Source organism: Xenopus laevis, chromosome 4L, assembly GCF_017654675.1.
Source record: "Xenopus laevis strain J_2021 chromosome 4L, Xenopus_laevis_v10.1, whole genome shotgun sequence".
Lineage (NCBI taxonomy): Eukaryota > Metazoa > Chordata > Amphibia > Anura > Pipidae > Xenopus > Xenopus laevis.
Genome location: NC_054377.1, coordinates 130046401 through 130067043, shown reverse-complemented (window position 1 = coordinate 130067043; position 20643 = coordinate 130046401). Strand labels below are relative to the sequence as shown.

The 20643-nt window shown below is 41.0% G+C and overlaps 1 protein-coding gene across 1 annotated transcript in view; it reads right to left on the bottom strand.

The window, feature by feature from the left end:
- Positions 1–2952: 2952 nt before the first annotated feature.
- The window catches only part of grm7.L (glutamate receptor, metabotropic 7 L homeolog), a 283230-nt gene continuing 265539 nt past the window's right edge, over positions 2953–20643 (bottom strand). Inside the window, exon 10 of the mRNA XM_018257131.2 lies at positions 2953–4033. Coding sequence (XP_018112620.2) covers positions 3984–4033 — 50 coding nt within the window. The 3' untranslated portion in view covers positions 2953–3983. The remainder of the gene's footprint in view (positions 4034–20643) is intronic.

Genomic DNA, 20643 nt, shown 5'->3' with positions numbered 1-20643 from the left:
GAGTCTATGGGAGATGGCCTTCCTGTCATATGAAGCTTTCTAATATAAAGGATCACATCCAGGCCCGGACTGGCAATCTGTGGGCTCTGGCAAATGCCAGAGGGGCTGCTATAAGGTGCCACAGAAAGTCAGTATTTAATGGGCTGGTGGGGGCTGTTTGGGCCTCTGAGAGGGCTTCTGTGTACCTGAAATGCCAGGGCCTATTTTAATTCTCAATCCGGACCTGATCACATCTCATACCTGTACAAATCGTCATTATTTCCACGTAGGGCCTCTATAAAAACTTTTACATTTGGCACTTTCTATATCTAATTGCGGTGAAAATGTGCCAAAGATTGCCAGGTTCTCTGCTGAGCACTTCAAGACCCATTCTGACACACAGGGGTTACAAGGTATCGTCCAGATCTGGGAATAATCAAAGATATAGTAATGTTTTAAGGGTAAGAGGCTAAATATAATCAATGTGTATGAGTCACAGAATCATTGTACGGGTATGAGACCTGTTATCCAGAATGCTCGGGACCTGGAGTTTTCCAGAGAACAGATATTTCTGTAATTTGGATCTTCATAGAAAATCATGTAAACATTAAATAAACTCAATAGGCTGGTTTAGCTTCCAATAAGGATTAATTATATTTTAGTTGGCACAAGTACAAGGTACTGTTTTATTAATACAGAGAAAAAGGAAATCATTTTGAAGAAAATTGATTATTTGGAGTCTATGGGAGATGGTCTTTCTGTAATTTGGAGCTTTCTGGGTAATGGGTTTCTGGATAACAGATCCTGTAACTGTATATACAAATATATTTCCCCATCAAATATGCCATATTCCTCCCAATGTTAACTGTGACATATCAGTAATCCCCCCACCGTAATTTGTTAATGAGATACATTGACATGTAAATTCCAAAACATGATTATGTCACGTTTATAAAATATTGCACATTGTGACTTTCAGAATTCCCAGTTTAATAATTACGTTCGGAAGTGTGCAGATGCAGAACGTGTAAACCTGTCACGCGAAAGTGACCTGAGATATTTAAAATGCTTCTGCGTCTCAGACAGGAAGGGACATTATGCCTCTCATTAAAATGGTAATGGAATGGAATGTCGCAGGGAGGCAGAACACACTGTATTACAGTTTCTAACTTATATATTTTAAATGAATTTATGATATATTTAAATGAGTTTTGTCTTTACGATCAGCTGTTGCTAAGTGACTTGCGCCTTTATACAATGATTGATTTTGGGGTATAGATGAAATGTATTTATTCTCTGTAAACGGGAATCAGTTTTGGGTAGAGTCAGTGCCAGATGCCGTTTTAGCAAATACTGAACTTGGTAAACTAAGAGTCATGTAATGTATGAATGAATGAAGCGCAGAGCAGAAAGAGAAAGGTTGTTGCATTACTGCCCTGTTTTTCTGCATGCTTCCTTCTGCACAACCCACATCATTTGTTGGATTGGTGAGAACAATACTCACCAGATTGGCGTTGCAGCCCATAATATCTTGCTTTCAGCCTCCATATATTACTATGATGGTGTAAGTCAAGTCACATACAGATGAGTTTTAATTTTTGAATACTGTCAATGTACCTATATCTTCCTTCTGTACCCAATACACCAGATATAAGACAAATACTCAATATCTGCGTGCCATCTCTTACTTTCTATGTGTACCATAACTTCTACTACTACTATCTTCTAACCCATAACAACTCTGATTAGTAGGATGGACTGGCAAGCAAACATCTGGTTGTTTTGGGTTGGTATGACAAAAGCTGGACCTTTTATAAAATATCATCCATGTATTTTTCTACCAAGAGAGTGTTTTTAGTATTTTGTATGCAGCAGAATTAAACAGAATAATGGAAAATATTCTCTATTGAGCTATCCCAACAAAGAAAATCCCTACCAAACCAATTAAGGACTCTTACAGACGAGCGTTTTTAGCTGCGCTCCCCTGCATTCCGGTTTCATGCGTTTAGCCGCAGGGAAGCGCAGGAGTAGACGCACTGAATCATTTTCAATGGGGCTGTACTCACACAGACGCATGTAAGCGCCGAACACAGGATGTTGCATTTTTTCTGTGTTCGGCACTTACATGCGTTTGTGTGAGTACAGCCCCATTGAAAATAATTCAATGCGTCTACTCCTGCGCTTCCCTGCGGCTAAACACATGAAACCAGAACACAGGGGAGCGCAGCTAAAAAAACTCATCTGTAAGAGCCCAAAGAGAACTACTTTCATTACTCTAAAGACACACATGTGGGGTCTTGGAGAAACTTGTAACCAATGAAAGGTTGACTTTAATGAAAGTTCTGACTAGTGAGCAATGAAACGTTTCAACAAGTTTTGCTGTGAAAATGACGCACGTAGACTCCAAAGGGGGAAAAAAATTGTTGCGCATCCAAAAAAATGTTATCCGTAGAATGCATTTTCATTTTCGCAAACTTTCGGCAAATCGAAACAGGACAGGTTCCATCATTATTTCTGACTGAATCAGGTCAACCAAAGTTTATTGGGGGTTGGTTACTATGGGTTGCAGCAGTGATCCCCAACCAGTGGCTCGCAAACAAAACGTTGCTCACCAACCCCTTGGATGTTGCTTTCAGTAGCCTCAAAGCCGGTGCTTATATTTTATATTCCTGGCTTGGAGGCAAGTTTTAATTACATAAAAACTAAGTGTACTGTCATGTAGAGTATCCTGTAGGCTGCCAGTCCACATAGGGGCTACCAAATAGCCAATCAAAGCCCCTAGTTGGTACCTCCCCAGGAACTTTTTGCTTACTTGTGTTGCCCAGCAACTCTTTTTACATTTGAATGTTGCTCATGGGTAAAAGAAGGTTGGGGACCACTGGTTTACGTGGAATTATTTACTATTTTTTCTATATATAAAGACCTGTATGATCTATGTGTTTCTCATAAAGATTCAAGCTTGAGTGCAGTAAATAGAAAAGATAATCAAAATCTTTTATTGATACATTCTCTGACAATATCACAGGGCGATTTGGATAGGGTGTCTCACGAGGTTGGCACGTAAGCAGAAAATACTCATTACAAACAGTAGAAAACATACATGCTTTTTTTTGTCACATCTGAATCCACGGAGTGGCCCTCGCAGACTGGGCACAGACAGATCATCAAAAGGTAGGCTTTAATGTCGGCCGCCATACCTCCAGATCCGTCAGAAAGACCCCCGTCATGGGCAAATGAAGTAAAACCAAACACAAACAGTAGAATCTTCCGACAGTAAAAAGAAATGATGCAAGGAAAGAACATGCATTCAGAGACAGGAAACCCAGAGGTCATCAGGCAATCACATATCAGAACCTGCCAGCCAATCACGCTCAGGAGTAGTCTGAGTCGCACACACAGTTTTAGGTCTTTATAAAACCTTGTTTTTTTTAAGAGGGAAAAATGAAAAAACAAATAAAAAAACAACAGAGAGAACAGAGAGATAAAGAGAGGGAAACATCTGGGGTTGAATGAATTGCAACCAGAGGAATGAACGAACAATAGAAAAATGTGCTTCAAAGTGAAAGTTGGGTGAGAAAAGTGCTCTTGGCTGGAGAGAAAAGAGCCCTATGAGAATGGACTCCCCACAGATGGAAATAAAATGGAACATGGAGAAGGAAAAGGGGATATTTGTTGTATGCTGAATGTTCATCATAAACTGTACAGTAAGGTCTGAGTCTGATGGTCCCGGGAGATGCGGAAGAGCCCTGTTAACTTCCGCTCAAGACTTTCTTCACACGGGGCTCGGCGCTCATCCCTTTGTCCCGGCTTCCGACAGTCAAGCCAGGAACAGTTCAGATGGCTTGGAAGAAGCAGCTGTTCCAGCACCGTCGTGTCCCAAAAGCTCCTCTCCTCCCATGATTGGCCACTGTAGGAGAGGCTAATGGTAGAGAGGGAGAAAGCTGCACCACACAACGCAAGAGTGAAAATGTTGCTGCTCCTTTCATCTAGAACAAGGAGGCAGTCTATATCACCAGGTTGTTATAGCTGACATATTTTGTCTTAGTTGCTGGACCTGAAACAGGAAAAAAAGGATACAATTAGTGATTTTTAATTGTATGTACATATCTTTCAGCTTTATTCTGAAATGTTGGTTCTGATAATTGAAACAAATGCAAGTGCAGCGTGCAAAGTTCAATATTGGATTTATTGTCACAGCACTACCCAAAACTGAATCTCTCTAAAACAGAAATCATTGTATTTCCTCCAACATCTTCCCCTGTCAATCAACCACACAGGCACGCTACCTGGGAATGATTTTAGACTTCTGTCTTTTAAACCGAACATCCAAACACTTGGCAAATCCTGTTGCTTTTCATCTGCATATGACCTTACATTAGCTTAGATGCAACTAAAACACTTTCCCCTCCTTGACTACTGCAACTTACTCCTTGCAGCCGTTCCAACACATTCCACAACTCCAAAATGTTCTAAACATTGCTGCTTGACTCATTCCCTTATGCCCAATCCCCTCTCAAATCAAATTCAAATACTAACACTCACTAACACTACTTAAAGGGCATGTAAAGTATAAAATAGAATAAGGCTATAAATGCTGTATTTTGTAAACTAAATATAAACATGAACTTACTGCACCACAAGCCTAATCAAACAAATTATTTTTGCTTTTAAAGTTGGCCAATGGGGGTCACCATCTTGTAACTTTGTTAAACATCTTTGCATGACTAAGACTGTGCACATGCTCAGTGTGGTCTGGGCTGCTTAGGGATCGTCATAAACAAAGCTACTTGAGTTCTGCATGGCTGGGAAGTAAGGCGGGGGCTCCCCCTGCTGTTCATAAGTATGATTGTTTCCCTGCAGAGAAGTTAGGGACCGTCTGACAATTCCTATCCACAGCACTAAATGAAGGGAGAATTTCACTGCATACAGTCAGGTTTCTTATAAAAACGGTACACATTTTTTAATTAAAGTATATTGGAGATAGGTTTCTTTTTCATTAATGAAAGTAAAAATGGCATTTTATTATTTTGCCTTTACATGCCCTTTAACACTGAAGCCCCTCCTTTTATTTCAACTTAATCTCATAGCACACTCCTTCATGCAACCTTCATTCTGCTTCTGACCTTCTCCTCTCTTCTCTTCTCTTCTCCTCTCATCACTTCATCTCATTCCTGACTTCTCTTGTCTCTGGAACCGTCTGTCTTGAGCTATAAGACTCCCAAAAGGCTTCCCAAAGACCCACCTTCAATGTATCTTAATTGACCAGACAATAAAGCTGGCCATAGACGCAAAGATCCAACCGTACAAATCATCGTACGATGTTACTTCCTCATCTCCCGACCTGCCACTAACCATTCAGATCAAATAAAGTACAAAAGAACAGATCAGCAATGTTCTGCCCCTGACAGCAATCGTATGAAAGTTATGTCCGACAAAAGCTGATGACAGTCTCCCTCTGAAAATCGTACAATCGGCAATACACGCAGAGATATTTTCGACAGCCGACAGAAATCTTTTAACCTGTCCGATCGACCAAACGTCCGATCTCCACCGGACTAAAATGTCGGGACTCTCCACACACGGTCCGAAAATCGCACGGCTTCTTGATTCGTGCGATCAGATCTTGGCATCTATGGCCAGCTTTACTCATGAGAAGTCACCAATTGTTTCCATATTCTGTATGTTTGAAAGGTTACTCTCTAACACTTGTTTGTTAAAAATACAATATAATATATAAATGAATGTAAAGCGCTGAGAAACGTTGCTGGTGTTATACAAACAAACTCATTTATCAAATTGCTGAATATCTTGCGATTTTGTTTTCTCCTGCACTGCTACATAATCCCAGTAAAATACACATTATAGTGCAGCTACTCTATAGACTGCTCGGGTATTTAGAATATAGAGTCAAAGTCACAAAACATTAAGGGATTGCACATTTTCAATGTGAAGCAACACAGACAAGCCATTTATCTAAGCCAAATTTCTCAGTCAGCAGAAAAAAATGTGTATTCCAGTAAATAAAAGATACAAAAACACAGGACAGCTCTTGCTGTTATTTACTAAGGATTAATGCTTTAAAAAAAACATGGTACCCACTCACACCTAAATGTCACTGTTAAGCAGATGCATTTATACATAATTACAAGTAATGTAAAACAGTTGTCAACAAAATTTATAACATCTGCAGCCTGCACTTACTCCCATGATTCCCTCTGTGATGATCCATCCCTTCTCATCTATAGTTTAGAGATATACACTCACTTATTAATACATGGGCACCTTTATATAAAGTATGGCTTCTATGTTGGGTGCATGAATGACTACACAAGAATCAGGAACTGGAAGTGCAGGGATCATAGATGAATGGAGAGGGTTCCCTAGAACTCAAATGGAAAATATTAATTTTGTCCTCATAGCTTTATGTTCAGTTTCTTCCAGTGACCTATGGTGGGGGACCCCAACCTTTTTTTACCTGTGAGAACATTCAGCTCTAAAAAGAGTTAGGGAGCAACACACAGCCCGGTTTCTGAGGGGCTTTACAGGTCAAACTGCCTGCCCGGTTTTCTAGACTAGACTGCCATTGATTGACGTGGTGATCGACCAAACACAGATAGCCCCATCCCTGAAATCAGCAGTCCCACCCTGTGACATCAACCCTCCCCCACCTGGAGTCCTCAGAAAAAATTGTAACCTTCCAATACCCTCCCTCAGACAGAACATTCACGAGGACTCACACAGAGCAGGCACAAGCATCCACACCATCTCCCAGAAATCTTTTTTCTTTAGGCCAGGCTCCCAATCTCTCTCTAGCTGAGCACACAAAGCCTCCTTCTTTATCTTCAGGCTGAGCTCCAACACTCATCTGTAGTGTGAGCACACCAAAGGCATCACTCTGCTGCCTCTGAGCTCCAGACGCATCTCTGTTCAAGATCTCACATGATTCTTGGGGTTCCAGTATCCCCAAGCCCACCAAGGGCCTCACCACCCTTGGGGCTTCTCCATGCTCCAGCCACATCCAACCCCTCCTGGGGTGGAAGGGAAAAGAGACTGACTACATGGCAGCTCTGCTTTATAATGTCATTGCACAACAGTAACACCATTTGCCCAAATCTGGATATGCCAAGGCACACTTCACCAGGAAAAGGACTCACTTCCCTCTTGTATCCAATTTAGGCCTAATACTTAGCTGGCCACATCAGGGGTTTAGTGACCAGTAGTGAGAGGATGACAAATGAAGTCAACAGTAAAAAACCCCTGGGCCCTATACAAGCTAGAAGCCTGTGCTCCTATCTCATATGAGATCCAGAAATGAGAAACAGTAGTAAGTCCATGTACACTGTACTAATGTCAATTTGGAACATTAGGGAAAATAAATGTTATGTTCATTTGGCATTAAACAATTCTTAATCCCCACTTTCCTATGGCTTAATGAATCCATTCTGCACACAGAACTAACCCGGGGTAGAACTTTGATTGCACTTTTTGCTTCTGAGCTGTTCTTTTTTACATACCCAGGCAGGGTTTGGGTTTAGGCAATCTAAAGGTGGTTCCATCAGTCCTGGCTCCCAGCTTACAATGTGAAGGAGCAGGTCTAGGATGTGTAAAAACAAATTACTGTCCTCTCCCTGGGAAAATACTTTGGAAACAATGGATTTGTGGGGAATTTCCCAATAGAGCTAATGATAATAGGCCAATGTGCTATCCTAAGTGGACTTAGCTTATCTTGCCCCGTTTCCATTTCCAGGCCCTTCGCTGAGGACAAGGAAAGGGACAACATTTTTTGCTTCTCTGTGTCTCCTCGTTGAGAAACATAAATTACTTCAGTTAGAAACAGGGGGGACCACTAGTAACCAGTAAAATGTCAGTTTCATGTTGGAATATATTGCACTCAGCACATATCTCTAGCCCATGTGGTTACATTAGCTGTTCTATTACTGTTCTTCTAAGTTCTCCTATTCTGATGCGCCTTCAAAAGTCTTCCAAGTGCATACATCCTACTGATGAAATTCCATTAAGAGCACACGTTGTAGAAAAGCTGTTATTAAAGCTCTTCATCTTCACCTGTATGAATGCCGTGATAACTGTAATTCAATTTGCATAGAATTATTTAAAGCATATATAATGAATATAACAGAATTATATTTGTAACCCCCTACCAAGTCATCCTAGATGCAGCTATAGATCTTCTCTTGCCGTGTATAAAGATGTTGCTGAAGCAAATATGCAAATGCCTGTTTTCTTGTGTGAGTGTCTAGTGTGAGTTAGTACTTGCAAGGGCTTATTTGTTATGGTAGGATAGGTGTTATAGGATGCAATATACTTGCCTCTACCCATTGCAAAGTACAAGTTGCACTATGCTTGGCACTGCATTAAAAGTTCTTAAAAGTCAGGATGTGCCTTTCACTTGCAGGAACTTTTACTTTTACATCATGATAAATAAGGGTTCAAATGGAGGGCTGGCTCTGGTATGCATGTAAAGGCTCATGGACCATGAGTCATGGTTCATCAATGTGCACATCCCTAAGATGCCATTACAATTTGCTACAAAGGGAACATTGTTATAAAGGATATAGGCCACACCACCCTCCCAAAAATGAAACAACCACCACTAATCACTGGGATATGACAAGCTGGCGCAAGAGTAATACTGTAACCTCAGCTTTTATTACTACACAAGAATAAGGAATGATAGAATAAATGCTGTGCAAAATTGTATATATGTTGGCTGCCCAATCACTGTATCTTTAGACACCTGGGTGTTCTAGTTACAACCTATGAACTGGCTAGGAGACTCTATGCTAACTTGCTTCTGTTGGGTATGAAGACCCCAGATGCACATTCCAGGCAATGCCAAAGTTCCCCCACTGGGTTGTGTCAATAATTGCAAGAAGAATTGCGGCAATAGAATCACATGCCAATGCAGTTTTGATGGCATGTGCTAAAAAATGATGCAATTCTCATTTGTTGCAAATTGTACCTGTTTATAAACAATGTGCATATGCAATAGCTTTGTATCGACGGCTTGCATTCAATAGTGGCAACCACAATGGCACTGGAATCCTGGGAAAAAACACTGCATTGTGGGGGGGAAAAACATGTGAAAATTTGCATATACTGCATATACTGCACTGTGTATGTAAGTGAGTCATATAATGTCTTATTTAATGTAGAGTATATTATATAGGGGGGCTTATGGCAATACAGGTATGCGATCTGTTATCTGGAAACCTGTTATACAGAAAGTTCTGAATTACAGAAAAGACGTCTCCCATTGACTCAGCTTCAACCAAATATTCCACATTTCTAAAGATGATGTTCTTTTACTCTGTAATAATAAAACTGCACCTTGTACTAATTAAGATATACTAAGATATACTGTACATTTTCCTTAATGGAAGTAAATGTTTACATGATTTTCTAGTAGACGTAAGGTATGAAGATCCAAATTATGGAAATCCCAGGTCCCAAGCATTGTGGATAACAGGTCTCATAATATTTCATATCTTACTTTCTAGTTATATTTTATACCAGTCAACATCGGGGTACACAGCATTATAAATACTATCTCCAGCATTCTTGCATTTAAAGAAAAAAAATTGAATCTCACTACCCCCAAAATGAACAATTCTATGGAGCATCTTGCAGAAGGAGTTAACAAGTAGAACCTCTATCCCTAGTACAGACAATGATCCATTGTATCAATAAAGACAAATGCTGCAAAGAACGGGATGGAGAGCACCAGGTCAGCGATGAAGCAACTAGCTAAGGCTGATTCAGTGGACGAATACTGATATATAATAGGGTGCCTTATATTTATTTCACATAAAACATTTAATTAAATCCAAAAACAATGTGGTGATTTTGAAACTAGACACAAGACAGCCACTGTACAAAATGTTAGGGAACGGGACAGGGAAGAACATTAAATGCAATTATTCCAAAGTCCTGAACACTGCAGAGCCATAAGAAATGTACAACAATGATCGGGTCCATGATACGCCAGCATAATTCTCTTTGAAGGGCCCACAATTCTCTTCACCTCTACGACTGCTGCTTGCCAAGAATCCATCCATTTCTCCTGTTTTATTGAGACAGTGCTTGAGCATACGTGCCAGTATTATAAAGGAAGAAGTAGTATCAATCAGACCAGGCCATCGCTAATTGGTTTCCATCTAGTTAACAACTATGGATTGTACCTGTTGACCTGTATGTGATAGTAGTCTCATTCTGTTAGCAGGAATAGCATTATAAAGGTACATGTTTGGCATGAGAATATTAGAGATAACCCCTTGTCTGACTCTTTCCATTAGAGACGTTATCCATTCCCTGTGCACTAATGTTAGTGCTTTAAGTTAATAGGACTGTTATGGAGGTGAGTCTATTCAGTAGTGCATATGCTCAATTCTCATATTCTAAAGAAGGGAGCCCCAATCTTTATCGGTGAGCCACGGGGAGCAACACAATCATGAAAAAAGTCCAAATAAGGACTATGATTGGCTATTTGGTAGTCCTATGTGCACTGGCTCTATTTGACAGTACATCTGTTTTTTATGCAACTAAACTTGCCTCCAAGCCAGGAATTCAAAAAGAAGCACTTGATTAGAGGCTATTGAGAGATTGAGAGCAACATCCAAGGGGTTGGCAAACAACATGTTGCTCATAAGCCACTGGTTGGGGATCATTGTTCTATAGAATACAGTAAATGTCCATAAACTATTCCTCCTACACTTGAAAAATCTAGAGGATGTTTGATCCATAAACCTGTAGCATCTACCACCACTTTGTCAGTTGTACGAGGTTCCCTTCAGCCTCTGTTAAACTCTTTTATATGGAAAATGACAGCCACCATGGTTTGATTTCTAGAGGTTTTATCCCCAACAAGTGGCTTGTGAGCATCATGTTGCTCACCAACCCCTTGGATGTTGCTCCAAGTGGCTTCAAATCAGGTGCTTATTTTTAATTTCTTGGCTTGGAGGCAAGTTTTGGTTGCACTAAAACAAGTTGTACTGCAAACAGAGCCTCCTGCAGGCTGCCATTCCACATAAGGGATACTAATAGCCAACCACAGCCCTTTTTTGAATCCACAGGAACTATTTTCCTACTTGTGTTTCAGCTTTAACTCTTTTTACATTTTAATGTGGCTCACGGATAACCAGATCTCTAAGATAGAATCTGGACCTTAATCAATGTCACACTTTGGTTTTGTCAAGTTCTTAACAATATGGAGCAATATGGATTTCCAGCAGAATTTCTAGACCCCAAGCAAGAGGAAGACTTATGTTTAATACGCCTGGTGTGACAAGATGAGAATCATCTCACTACATTTCCTTTATTCATTTTCCCCTGCTCTTTTCTTTTGCTATTTAGCTCCTATTATCCATTCCAGGCAGACGTGTCCTACATCATTCGTGACAAAACACTGCTTGTAAGGGACAATACAAGCAAAATAACCCAAATTAACGTATGTGAAAATGTCCACGTTTGTTCTGGATATTAATAGAATGTGGCTGTAAAAGGTCACAGCACTTGCTCCTGTCCAAGGTTTGTGACATTAGATATAACTACGAGCGAATCATCTCTATAACACATGGCTAGAGCCCAATAACGTGAGTGACAAATCCAGACAGCTAGAGGATTATCCTCTTGGATGCTCAAGTGTGGCCAGTCCGTAGGAGTTCCAAAACACTCAGAGCTCTCACTGCAAAACATTGGCAAGCTTGATATGACTGTTTTCCCAGCAAGGGTGGCAATGAGTTAAACATAAGGAGAGCTGCTGTATCATCCCAACAATATTCAGTATGTCATCTCACAGCATGGAATGAAAATGTCACCATATTTTTTATACTGAAGCCTCAGTTACAAATAGGATAGCAGGAGCAAACTGGATTAGGGTCAATTGCCAGAGTGAGGTCTAATCTTTGTGCTTTGGCCAAGCCAATGTCCCTTGTCCCTCATACAAGACAGCTGTTCCTCTTTATATAAAGAAGCTGAAGACTTATAAAAACATATGTGTTCATATAAACGGAGACATCAGAGGGCCTTCATAAAGTAGCGCATCTGGAACAGAACACTGCAACAATTTCGGTAGTAATTTGTCCGTCAAGTTGATGGCTATAACGTAACATACGTATAGGAGAACTGTAACTCTTCTGCTATCAGAGGTATGGGCACAATTGCATAACCATACATTAGTGGGCTCCATACCAAAATCTTTTTAGGGCCCCTTCATCCATGAAACTTTCAGGAAGATAGTCTAGATCAGTGCCCCCCAACCTGTGGCTGAGGAGCAACAAGTTTTTCACCAACCCTTAGATGTTGCTCCCAGTGGCCTCAAAGCAGGTGCTTATTTTTGAATTCCAGGCTTGGAGGCACATTTTGGAAGCATAAAATCCAAGTATATTGCCAAACAGAGCCTCCTGTAGGCTGCCAGTCCACATAGGGGCTATCAACTAGCCAATGACAGCCCTTATTTGGAACCCCAAGGACTTTTTTCATTCTTTTGTTGCTCCTCACCTCTTTTTACATTTGAGTGTGGCTCACAGGTAAAAAATGTTGGTGACCCCTGGTCTAGACTAAAATTACTCATCTTGGCCCCATCAGTCATTGGTTCTGCTATAACCCAGCATAGGAAACATTCATCCATACCCTACAGAGAGGGCAGTTTTAATGCAATCAACAGGGCACCCAATGTAAGAAAGAAGCAGGGAGCTATAAAACAGTTTTAAATGTGCAGACAGCTAAGCATATTAATCCAGTCTCTCAGCCCTTGCCCTGTGCAGGGAAGGATTTGCAGGCAGCTCCACCAATTTATCATGTAAAGCTCAGAGCGGTATTTTAAAAAATGAAAATGTTTAGGACACTTAGGATAGAGAAAAAACACATTTAATTGCAGTAGAAGTTGTAATGACTATTATTTTCATATGGTTGAACCCTAATGTTCTGAGGGTCCTGGATCAATATGCACCCCCCACCATACACTGATATTCATAACTGCCAGGGATGCTCTGCTACGATGGGCCCATTGCTTGCAAGGTTTGTATGGATTCATTAAGGAAACCCTGCATTACTATGCAGCACCGCAGTATTGATTTCTAAATTGTTCTTCCATTTTTTTTTTTACTCCTTCGTTGCTAATGTACAGATCTCAAACTCAGCCCTGGAGGGAACGCTGGCACTGTTATTTGGGGATGCGGCTGATAATAAGCTACGTTTTTATTGCCAAGCATCTACAGAATGTTCTTGTAGCTGACAATGTAGAAAATTATCAGGAAACAGAAGGGTCAGGGATGTGTTTGGTAATGACAGGGCATGCTGAGGCTAAACAAACACCCATCATAGATATAAGCTGTGGCTGTTTAACCTATGGCTCTTCAGCTTTTCAACTATAACTCTAAAATCATGCAAATGCTGCATTTAACTGTTCACAGTGCCTTCCCAGAGACTATTATTCCACTGCTACTATAGGCACCATCTCTTTCTACTATACCTGCTATCCCACAGTCACACTCCCTTCCCAGAGACTATTATCCCACTGTTACTATAGACACCATCTCTCCCTACTATACCTGCTATCTCACAGTCACACTCCCTTCCCAGAGACTATTATCCACTGTTACTATAGGCACCATCTCTCCCTACTATACCTGCTATCCCACAGCTACAGTCCTTTCCCACAGACTTTTACCCCATGGCTACCATAGGCACCATCTTTCCCTACTATACCTGCTATCCCACAGCCACAGTCCCTTCCCAGAGACTATCCCACTGTTACTATAGGCACCATCTCTCCCTACTATACCTGCTATCCCACAGTCACACTCCCTTCCCAGAGACTATTATCCACTGTTACTATAGGCACCATCTCTTCCTACTACACCTGCTATCCCACAACCACAGGCCTTTCTCAGAGGCTAATTTTCCTACATCTGAAGTTCTGCATGCACAGTATAAATAGGTGCATTTGTAGTAAGTTATAGAGCTTTCCCTAACTCTTTGTTCCTACAAGTGCTTTCCCGCAGAGCTGATTAATTGCAGGGTGCAGGGTAGGCAGCCCATAAGGGGCCACTCTGTGACCTAAGGCATAATAAAAGAACGTCACTGATACTTAATTGTACGACAGTTGAAGAAACCCAATATATTCTTTATAAACATTCTGAAACCCTATATATATTTCCCACGCCTCGATGACCAAACAGATGGGGTGGTAATGGACTTTTTCCTTCTTGACAAGATGGGTTTATTGCTGAAATGTATTGATAGATACTTGTGTTCCTGAGCTTCGGTTCTGGCCAACAGCTGGAGAGAGGCAGTGAATTCACAGGACCATTGCTCAGAGAATGTTTGGTGGCAGTGAGCTGTGTCAGGAAAGGCATTTCCAGGCTGCTGGAGTTTTGCACTCATACATGTTTGTTAAAAGGAATCATCTAGCAAGAGGTAAAAGAAGCAGCAAGCAGGCTTCTGCATTGAACATGGTTCCCAAAAATTTTTCAGTGGGATTTAGTATTATATAAATGTCGTATTTTATAAATTACAGGAAACATTGCAAAGACAGCTGTGGGTGCAGACTCAAAGTGTTAATTTAAAGAAAAGAATGACATACTATAATCCCATGCCGAACTATGGTCCTGGTACTCAATATCTATTCATAGAGACAAAAGCACTGCACAAAAAGCAAGCTAATAAATACATTTATGATTCAGTGCCGTTACTAGATATTACATTCTCTTCTTATGCTTAAGCAAGACTGTTTGTATTCTGCATTATAAGGTACATTGTTCTATATTTATTATTGATAAAACTGGAAGAAAATTCCTGGCGTTGCCTGGGGTGCATATGTCTGAGCGAGCACAAGGAGAGAAAAGTATGAGATGGATGAGGTGGAGCAGAGTTTAAAGAGCAATGAAGAAATTCTCTGTGCGTGGGCTCAGTACGCTGCAAAGAGCTGATGTAGGAATTTCCATAAGAAAAGCCTGTGCCCTTATACATTCTGACCCACTGAACTGTGCCCACCACCCTCTAATGGTTACAGGACACTGTTCCGCCATCTTGCTGAAGTTAAAGGCTTGTGCTTAATGTGCTTGGGAGGGTGTCAAGCCTTTGTGCATAAATTATTAATAGCATATTCAAGGGGCACAGGATCAAAATAAATAAGAAAAGATGAATGCTCAAGAAAGAAAACACACAGTGTAAAAGTTTGAAGTGCCAAGGAGATAATGAAGAAGAGGACACCAAATAAAGAATTGCAGAGGATGGTATTTAGTAATGATAAATACATGGGGGAGTGCATGCAGAAGGGACTGTAGCTATTGCCAATAAGACTGGAGACTTGAAGCCTCTCCTCTGGTGCTTCCTTTGTATCTCAAAAAAAGAGGAGCTCATTGATGGAGATGTTGTACTGTATTTCACAATAGAGTACTTGCACCCATTCATTTAATGGTGCATGCTGAGCCAGTATGGTGTGCAGAACACAGTGTTGTTGGATGCAGTGAAACCTGCCATAGAAAGCAGAATGTACAAGAACCCCAGCAACATGAAGCTGGGTATGACTACTAAGGCCATAGTTCCGCTGGTAACACATGTAACTATAGCGAAAATGAATATTTATAAGCTTCATCATACTGAACGAAGAAATGTTCAAAATATAATCAATTAAAAATAAACAAAAAAAAAATAAACATCTGTTCGAAAAGGGAGCCCCCCCAAAGGATATATTAGATCTGTCCATCAAAATCTGACACCCAACTCCTGTTTGAAGAAAGAATGAAGAGAAACAGATGCTGGGGAGGGGGAGTGAAGATAAACTTGATTATTTGAAAAACGGTACAGAATATTTAATTGATTATATTTAGAAAGTTTATGATTTCAGTCTGGTGAAGCTTATATTAAATTTCCATTTTGGAGATAGTTCCCCTTTAAGGATTTTGTGGGGGAAGGTCTGGTCTAACAGGGTCGGACTGACCCAGCGGTACACCAGTTAAAAACCCAGTGGGCCCCAGTCCCAATCGTAGCCCCATGATGAAGGTATACGCTGGTAGAGGGGGGGAAGGGGGCCGTAGGATGATTTGCGGCTGAGGCTGGGGCCCATGGTGTGGACGAGAAAGGGTATGTAATGACACGAAACATGTCATGTGGTAGCCTTGAATAAACACAACCACATCATTTTTTTGCTACTTTGGAGTGCTCTCCTCATTTGTAAATTAACTAGTAGATGTCATGATACTTTATTCATCCCTGTGTGAGTTGTTAACAAAGTCATATACACAGGGGACATGCAAGGGACAAACATATAAGGTACGAGATAAATTGGATCATTGTGGTGAGGGCTGTTGAAACTTTGACCAGTTTGTCCTGTATATATTTCACCTGTTTGGCATCTGTTGCATTTTATTAAGTACACCACATTGGAAGAAGAACAGTTGTACTGGTCATGGATGCTTTATTCCTCTAATGTGCCAGTACAACTGTTCTTCTTCCAATGTGGTGTACTTAATAAAATGCAACAGATACCAAGCAGGAGGAATGTATATAGGACAAACTGGTCAAAGTCTCAGAAAGAGAAATACACACCACTTAGGGTTGCCATCTGGCTGGTATTTCACTGGCCTAGCCGGTAAAATACCAGCCAATGCCGGTATTACAAATTGACCGGTAATGTAGCTGCCAGTAAATTTGTGATCACCAGTGAAACTGCTCCCAGTCTGCTGCTAATCCAACCCCAGCCTGGCACTTTCTAGTTACAATACTTACAGACACCACGCTCCTCGGCTCAGCCCCGCCCCCTCAATGGCATGATCCTGCCCTGTGACATCACTGTTCCATCCATTTACATCACGTTCCTCCATCTCGTGGACCTGCACCCACCTTGGTCGGTAAAGTTTTTCCAAAAAGGTGGCTACACATCAGTAGGAAACCATTTCAACAGCCCTCACCACTTCATAAATTATTTAAAGAGATACTGACACCATAAAAAAACTTTTTTTTATATTTATCATAATATTGTCTTTGCATTCGATTTATGTATTTTACATTTCCTTTCTTACCCCCATGATTCTCTATGAGGGGGCTGCCATGTTTGTGCAGCAGTAGTCCGTTAGCATTAGAAACTCTAACTGACAGGTCGAGACAGTCAGCTTGGCAAAACAGTCAGGTTAAGGAACTTCAAGTAACAATTACTTACAATAGCAGAACTATCAGTGAAAAATGATCAACATGATCTATAAGTAACTTTCAAGGTAGATTAATATTTTGAAAAGAACATTTTTAGTGTCAGTATCACTTTAAAGGGCATGTAAAGGCAAAAAAACAAAATCCCATTTTTACTTTTTACTTTACTTTTATTTCTTCAATGAAAAAGAAACCTATCTCCAATATACTAATTAAAAATGTGTATCGTTTTTATAAGAAACCTGACTGTATGCAGTGAAATTCTCCCTTCATTTACTGCTGTGGATAGGAATTGTCAGATGGTCCCTAACTGCTGAGCAGGGAAACAATCATACTTATGAACAGCAGGGGGGGCCCCCGCCTTACTTCCCAGCCATGCAGAACTCAAGCAGCTTTTTTTATGACGATCCCTAAGCAGCACAGACCACACTGAGCATGTGCACAGTCTTAGTCTTGCAAAGATGTTTAACAAAGTTACAAGATGGTGACCCCCTGTAGCCAACTTTGAAAGCATAAATTATTTGTTTGATTAGGCTTGCGGTGCAGTAAGTTCATGTTTATATTTAGTATACAAAATACAGCATTTCTAGCCTAAAGGTGGCCATACACGGATAGATCCGCTCATTTGGCGATGTCGCCAAACGAGCGGATCTCCCTCCGATATGCCCACCTTGAGGTGGGCAATATCGGGCTGATCCGATCGTGGGCCCTAGGGCCCAACGATCGGATCCTTCACGTTCGCAAACGGGCGGTCGGATCGCGGGACCGCATCAACGAACAGATGCGGCCGCGATCCGACGGGATTTTTAACCCCATCCGATCGAGATCTGGCCGACTTTCGGCCAGATCTCGATCGGGGAAGCCCGTCGGGGGCCCCCATACACGGGCCAATAAGCTGCCGACTCGGTCTGTCGGCAGCTTTTATCGGCCCGTGTATGGCCACCTTTATTCTATTTTAGACTTTACATGTCCTTTAAGAATCTTGGTTCATGGGGGATTTTGAAACAGCAAATGAAAGCAAAGTATAGAATTAATGAAAACTTTCAACTCTCTTCACAATCCATTCATTTAGCCCTAATTTATATTCAGCCACTTTGATCCACATTATCCTGTACCCTATCTGTTTGTCCCTTGCATGTTCCCGTGTATATGACTTTGTTAAAAGAGAAGGAAAACTGCACTGCCCCTGGGTTATACCAGTGAGCACCATGGAGCAATCGGCTTCTTCTTTCTTCAAATTTCCCAGGGCAAATGCATTTGCAGTTGAACGAAATAGCTGACTTTTTAGTTAAAGTTTGGCTTTTCATTCTACTGCGCACATGCAGCCGCGCGGAGAAAGAGGAAGAGGGTCGATTTGTGGTGCTCACTAGTATAACCCGGGCTGGTGCAGTTTTTTGCTGATAGGGGCACCAGCCCGGGGTTTCAGGTAAGTCAATAAATTCACTTGGGGGTGCCTAACATTTGGCACCCCCAAGTGCAAGAAGACTTTTCTTCTCCTATAACAACTCACACAGAGATGGACATTCCTTTTAGTTTGATCGATGAGTTGAATGTAGTGTTTATATCAGAGAACACCACAAATTCATTATATTCAGCTTGAAAAAGCAACTAAAATGTTCTGAAAGCTTGCTATGATTATCTTAGCCAACATAGGTATAACCTTTTTGTTTTGTTTTTTGCTCTATGACTTAATAACATGGTACAACAACTTTACCTGGAATTGTCTAGACTGAACAATACTATGATGTAAATGAGTGAGACTTGGAAGGTCTATGTTTGCCCCCAGATTCTTCTGCTGTACATACAGCTAATTCTGTTTTTGGCCTCATAAGCTGTGTTCAGTTTGAAATTACCTAAATAAGACATAATTCTAGTTTTATGCGGAACATGTGTGTATATCATTCACTTATTGCTTTCTCATGTGCCTCTCTTGGCCAGTGGTTGGGGAGTCAGGACAGGCACTCAGGCAATGTGCGAGACAGTCCCTCTATCCTGACAGCTCATCTGAGAACTCAAGGGGGCTGAAATTCAAAACTCAAGTTAATCTTTGCCTCTAACAAAATCACAGAGCAATTCAGAGCATGACAGTATGAATATGGACATGGCATATCTTTTTCCCTTCAGATTCAGATTTGCTTTTTCCTTTAGGTCCCAAGGGACAGCTGAGGCTAAGCATGCTCCACTGTCCTGTAAAAACCATTATAAGAAAAGGGCGTTGAACTAAAGCGCCCAGATGTAAACCCGGGATGCAGAGAGTCACAGAGAAATAGCAGCTAGGAGGGAGGTGGGGCATACCAGCAACTTTATGGCAGCAATTTTGTGCAGAAACATGGGTTGTGCTCTAATTGAGATTGCCCTCATCAGTATGCAATATACCGCTCCCTCCCTTTAGGTATCTAGTTGAAGAATCAACTAAATGTGTTTGACACGTCTTCCCGCAGTAAATCCATGCTGTCTTGGATCTTGACATTCATTTGACTTAAGATATGCAACGACTGTTTTCTTCAACTGTGTCTCCATTGATTTCCTCTCTATAGATGTCAGGCTTCTAAGCCTATAATTTCCCAACTCATCTATGCTGCTTTTTTTTATGAAGTGGTACTTCATGCGTGTTTCTTCAGTCTTCGGAACTGCTCCTGCCTACAGGGACTGGTTAAAAAAGGTTGTTAATCTGTATCGCATACAACCACATCAGTGGTTTCAATATTATACTATACTGTCAAATTCCAGTTATGATGGTCTAGTAAATAGATTTAAGTCCCCTCCCACCTTAACTGAGATTTTTATCTTACTATAATAAATAATCATATAAAAAATGTCAAATTGTCTGCCCTCGAGCTGTTTTGAAATACAACTCCTAATAATCTTCTTTAGTTGGAGGCATGATATAGAGCAGCATGTCCATCAGAGTAAATATACCTAGGGTAGCTAGTGTCTACATTTGAACATAAAAGTGCAATATTGATGGGTAGAAGGTCTGCCATAGGGCACCCTCCAGGAAAACGTTTTTTTTAATTGACATTTACACCATACTGGAAGAAGTTCGGTTTAGTTAATGGTTTGTAGGCAGCATTCAATGTAAAATAGGAAATAATAGGTTTTCAGAAAAACCTTGGAGTTTTCTATCTGTGGTTGGAACTCTTAAAGGCTGAGACCCATTGTGGCATGTGGATTGAGCTGCTCACAGTAGCATAAAGTCACACCCCACATTCAGATGGGTGCCTCTGCTCTACAGATGGCTTCCCCACCCTTTGTATGTATGTCTGTATGCACATCTTTTCCTTCCATCCTCCAACCTTGCATTGCAACAACAGGTCCCATGGGGGGTGTGGGTCACAGGCAGCTCATTTTTCTCATAGGAAAGAAAGTTTGAAGACCAAATCCAGATGCCTATGACCAGTGAAGCCTGAGGTTGGGGATGACATCCATGAGCAACTTATTAGATTGTCAGCACTTTAGGTTTGGTTTAGGTCAAAGGATAATGAAAGTAAAAATGAC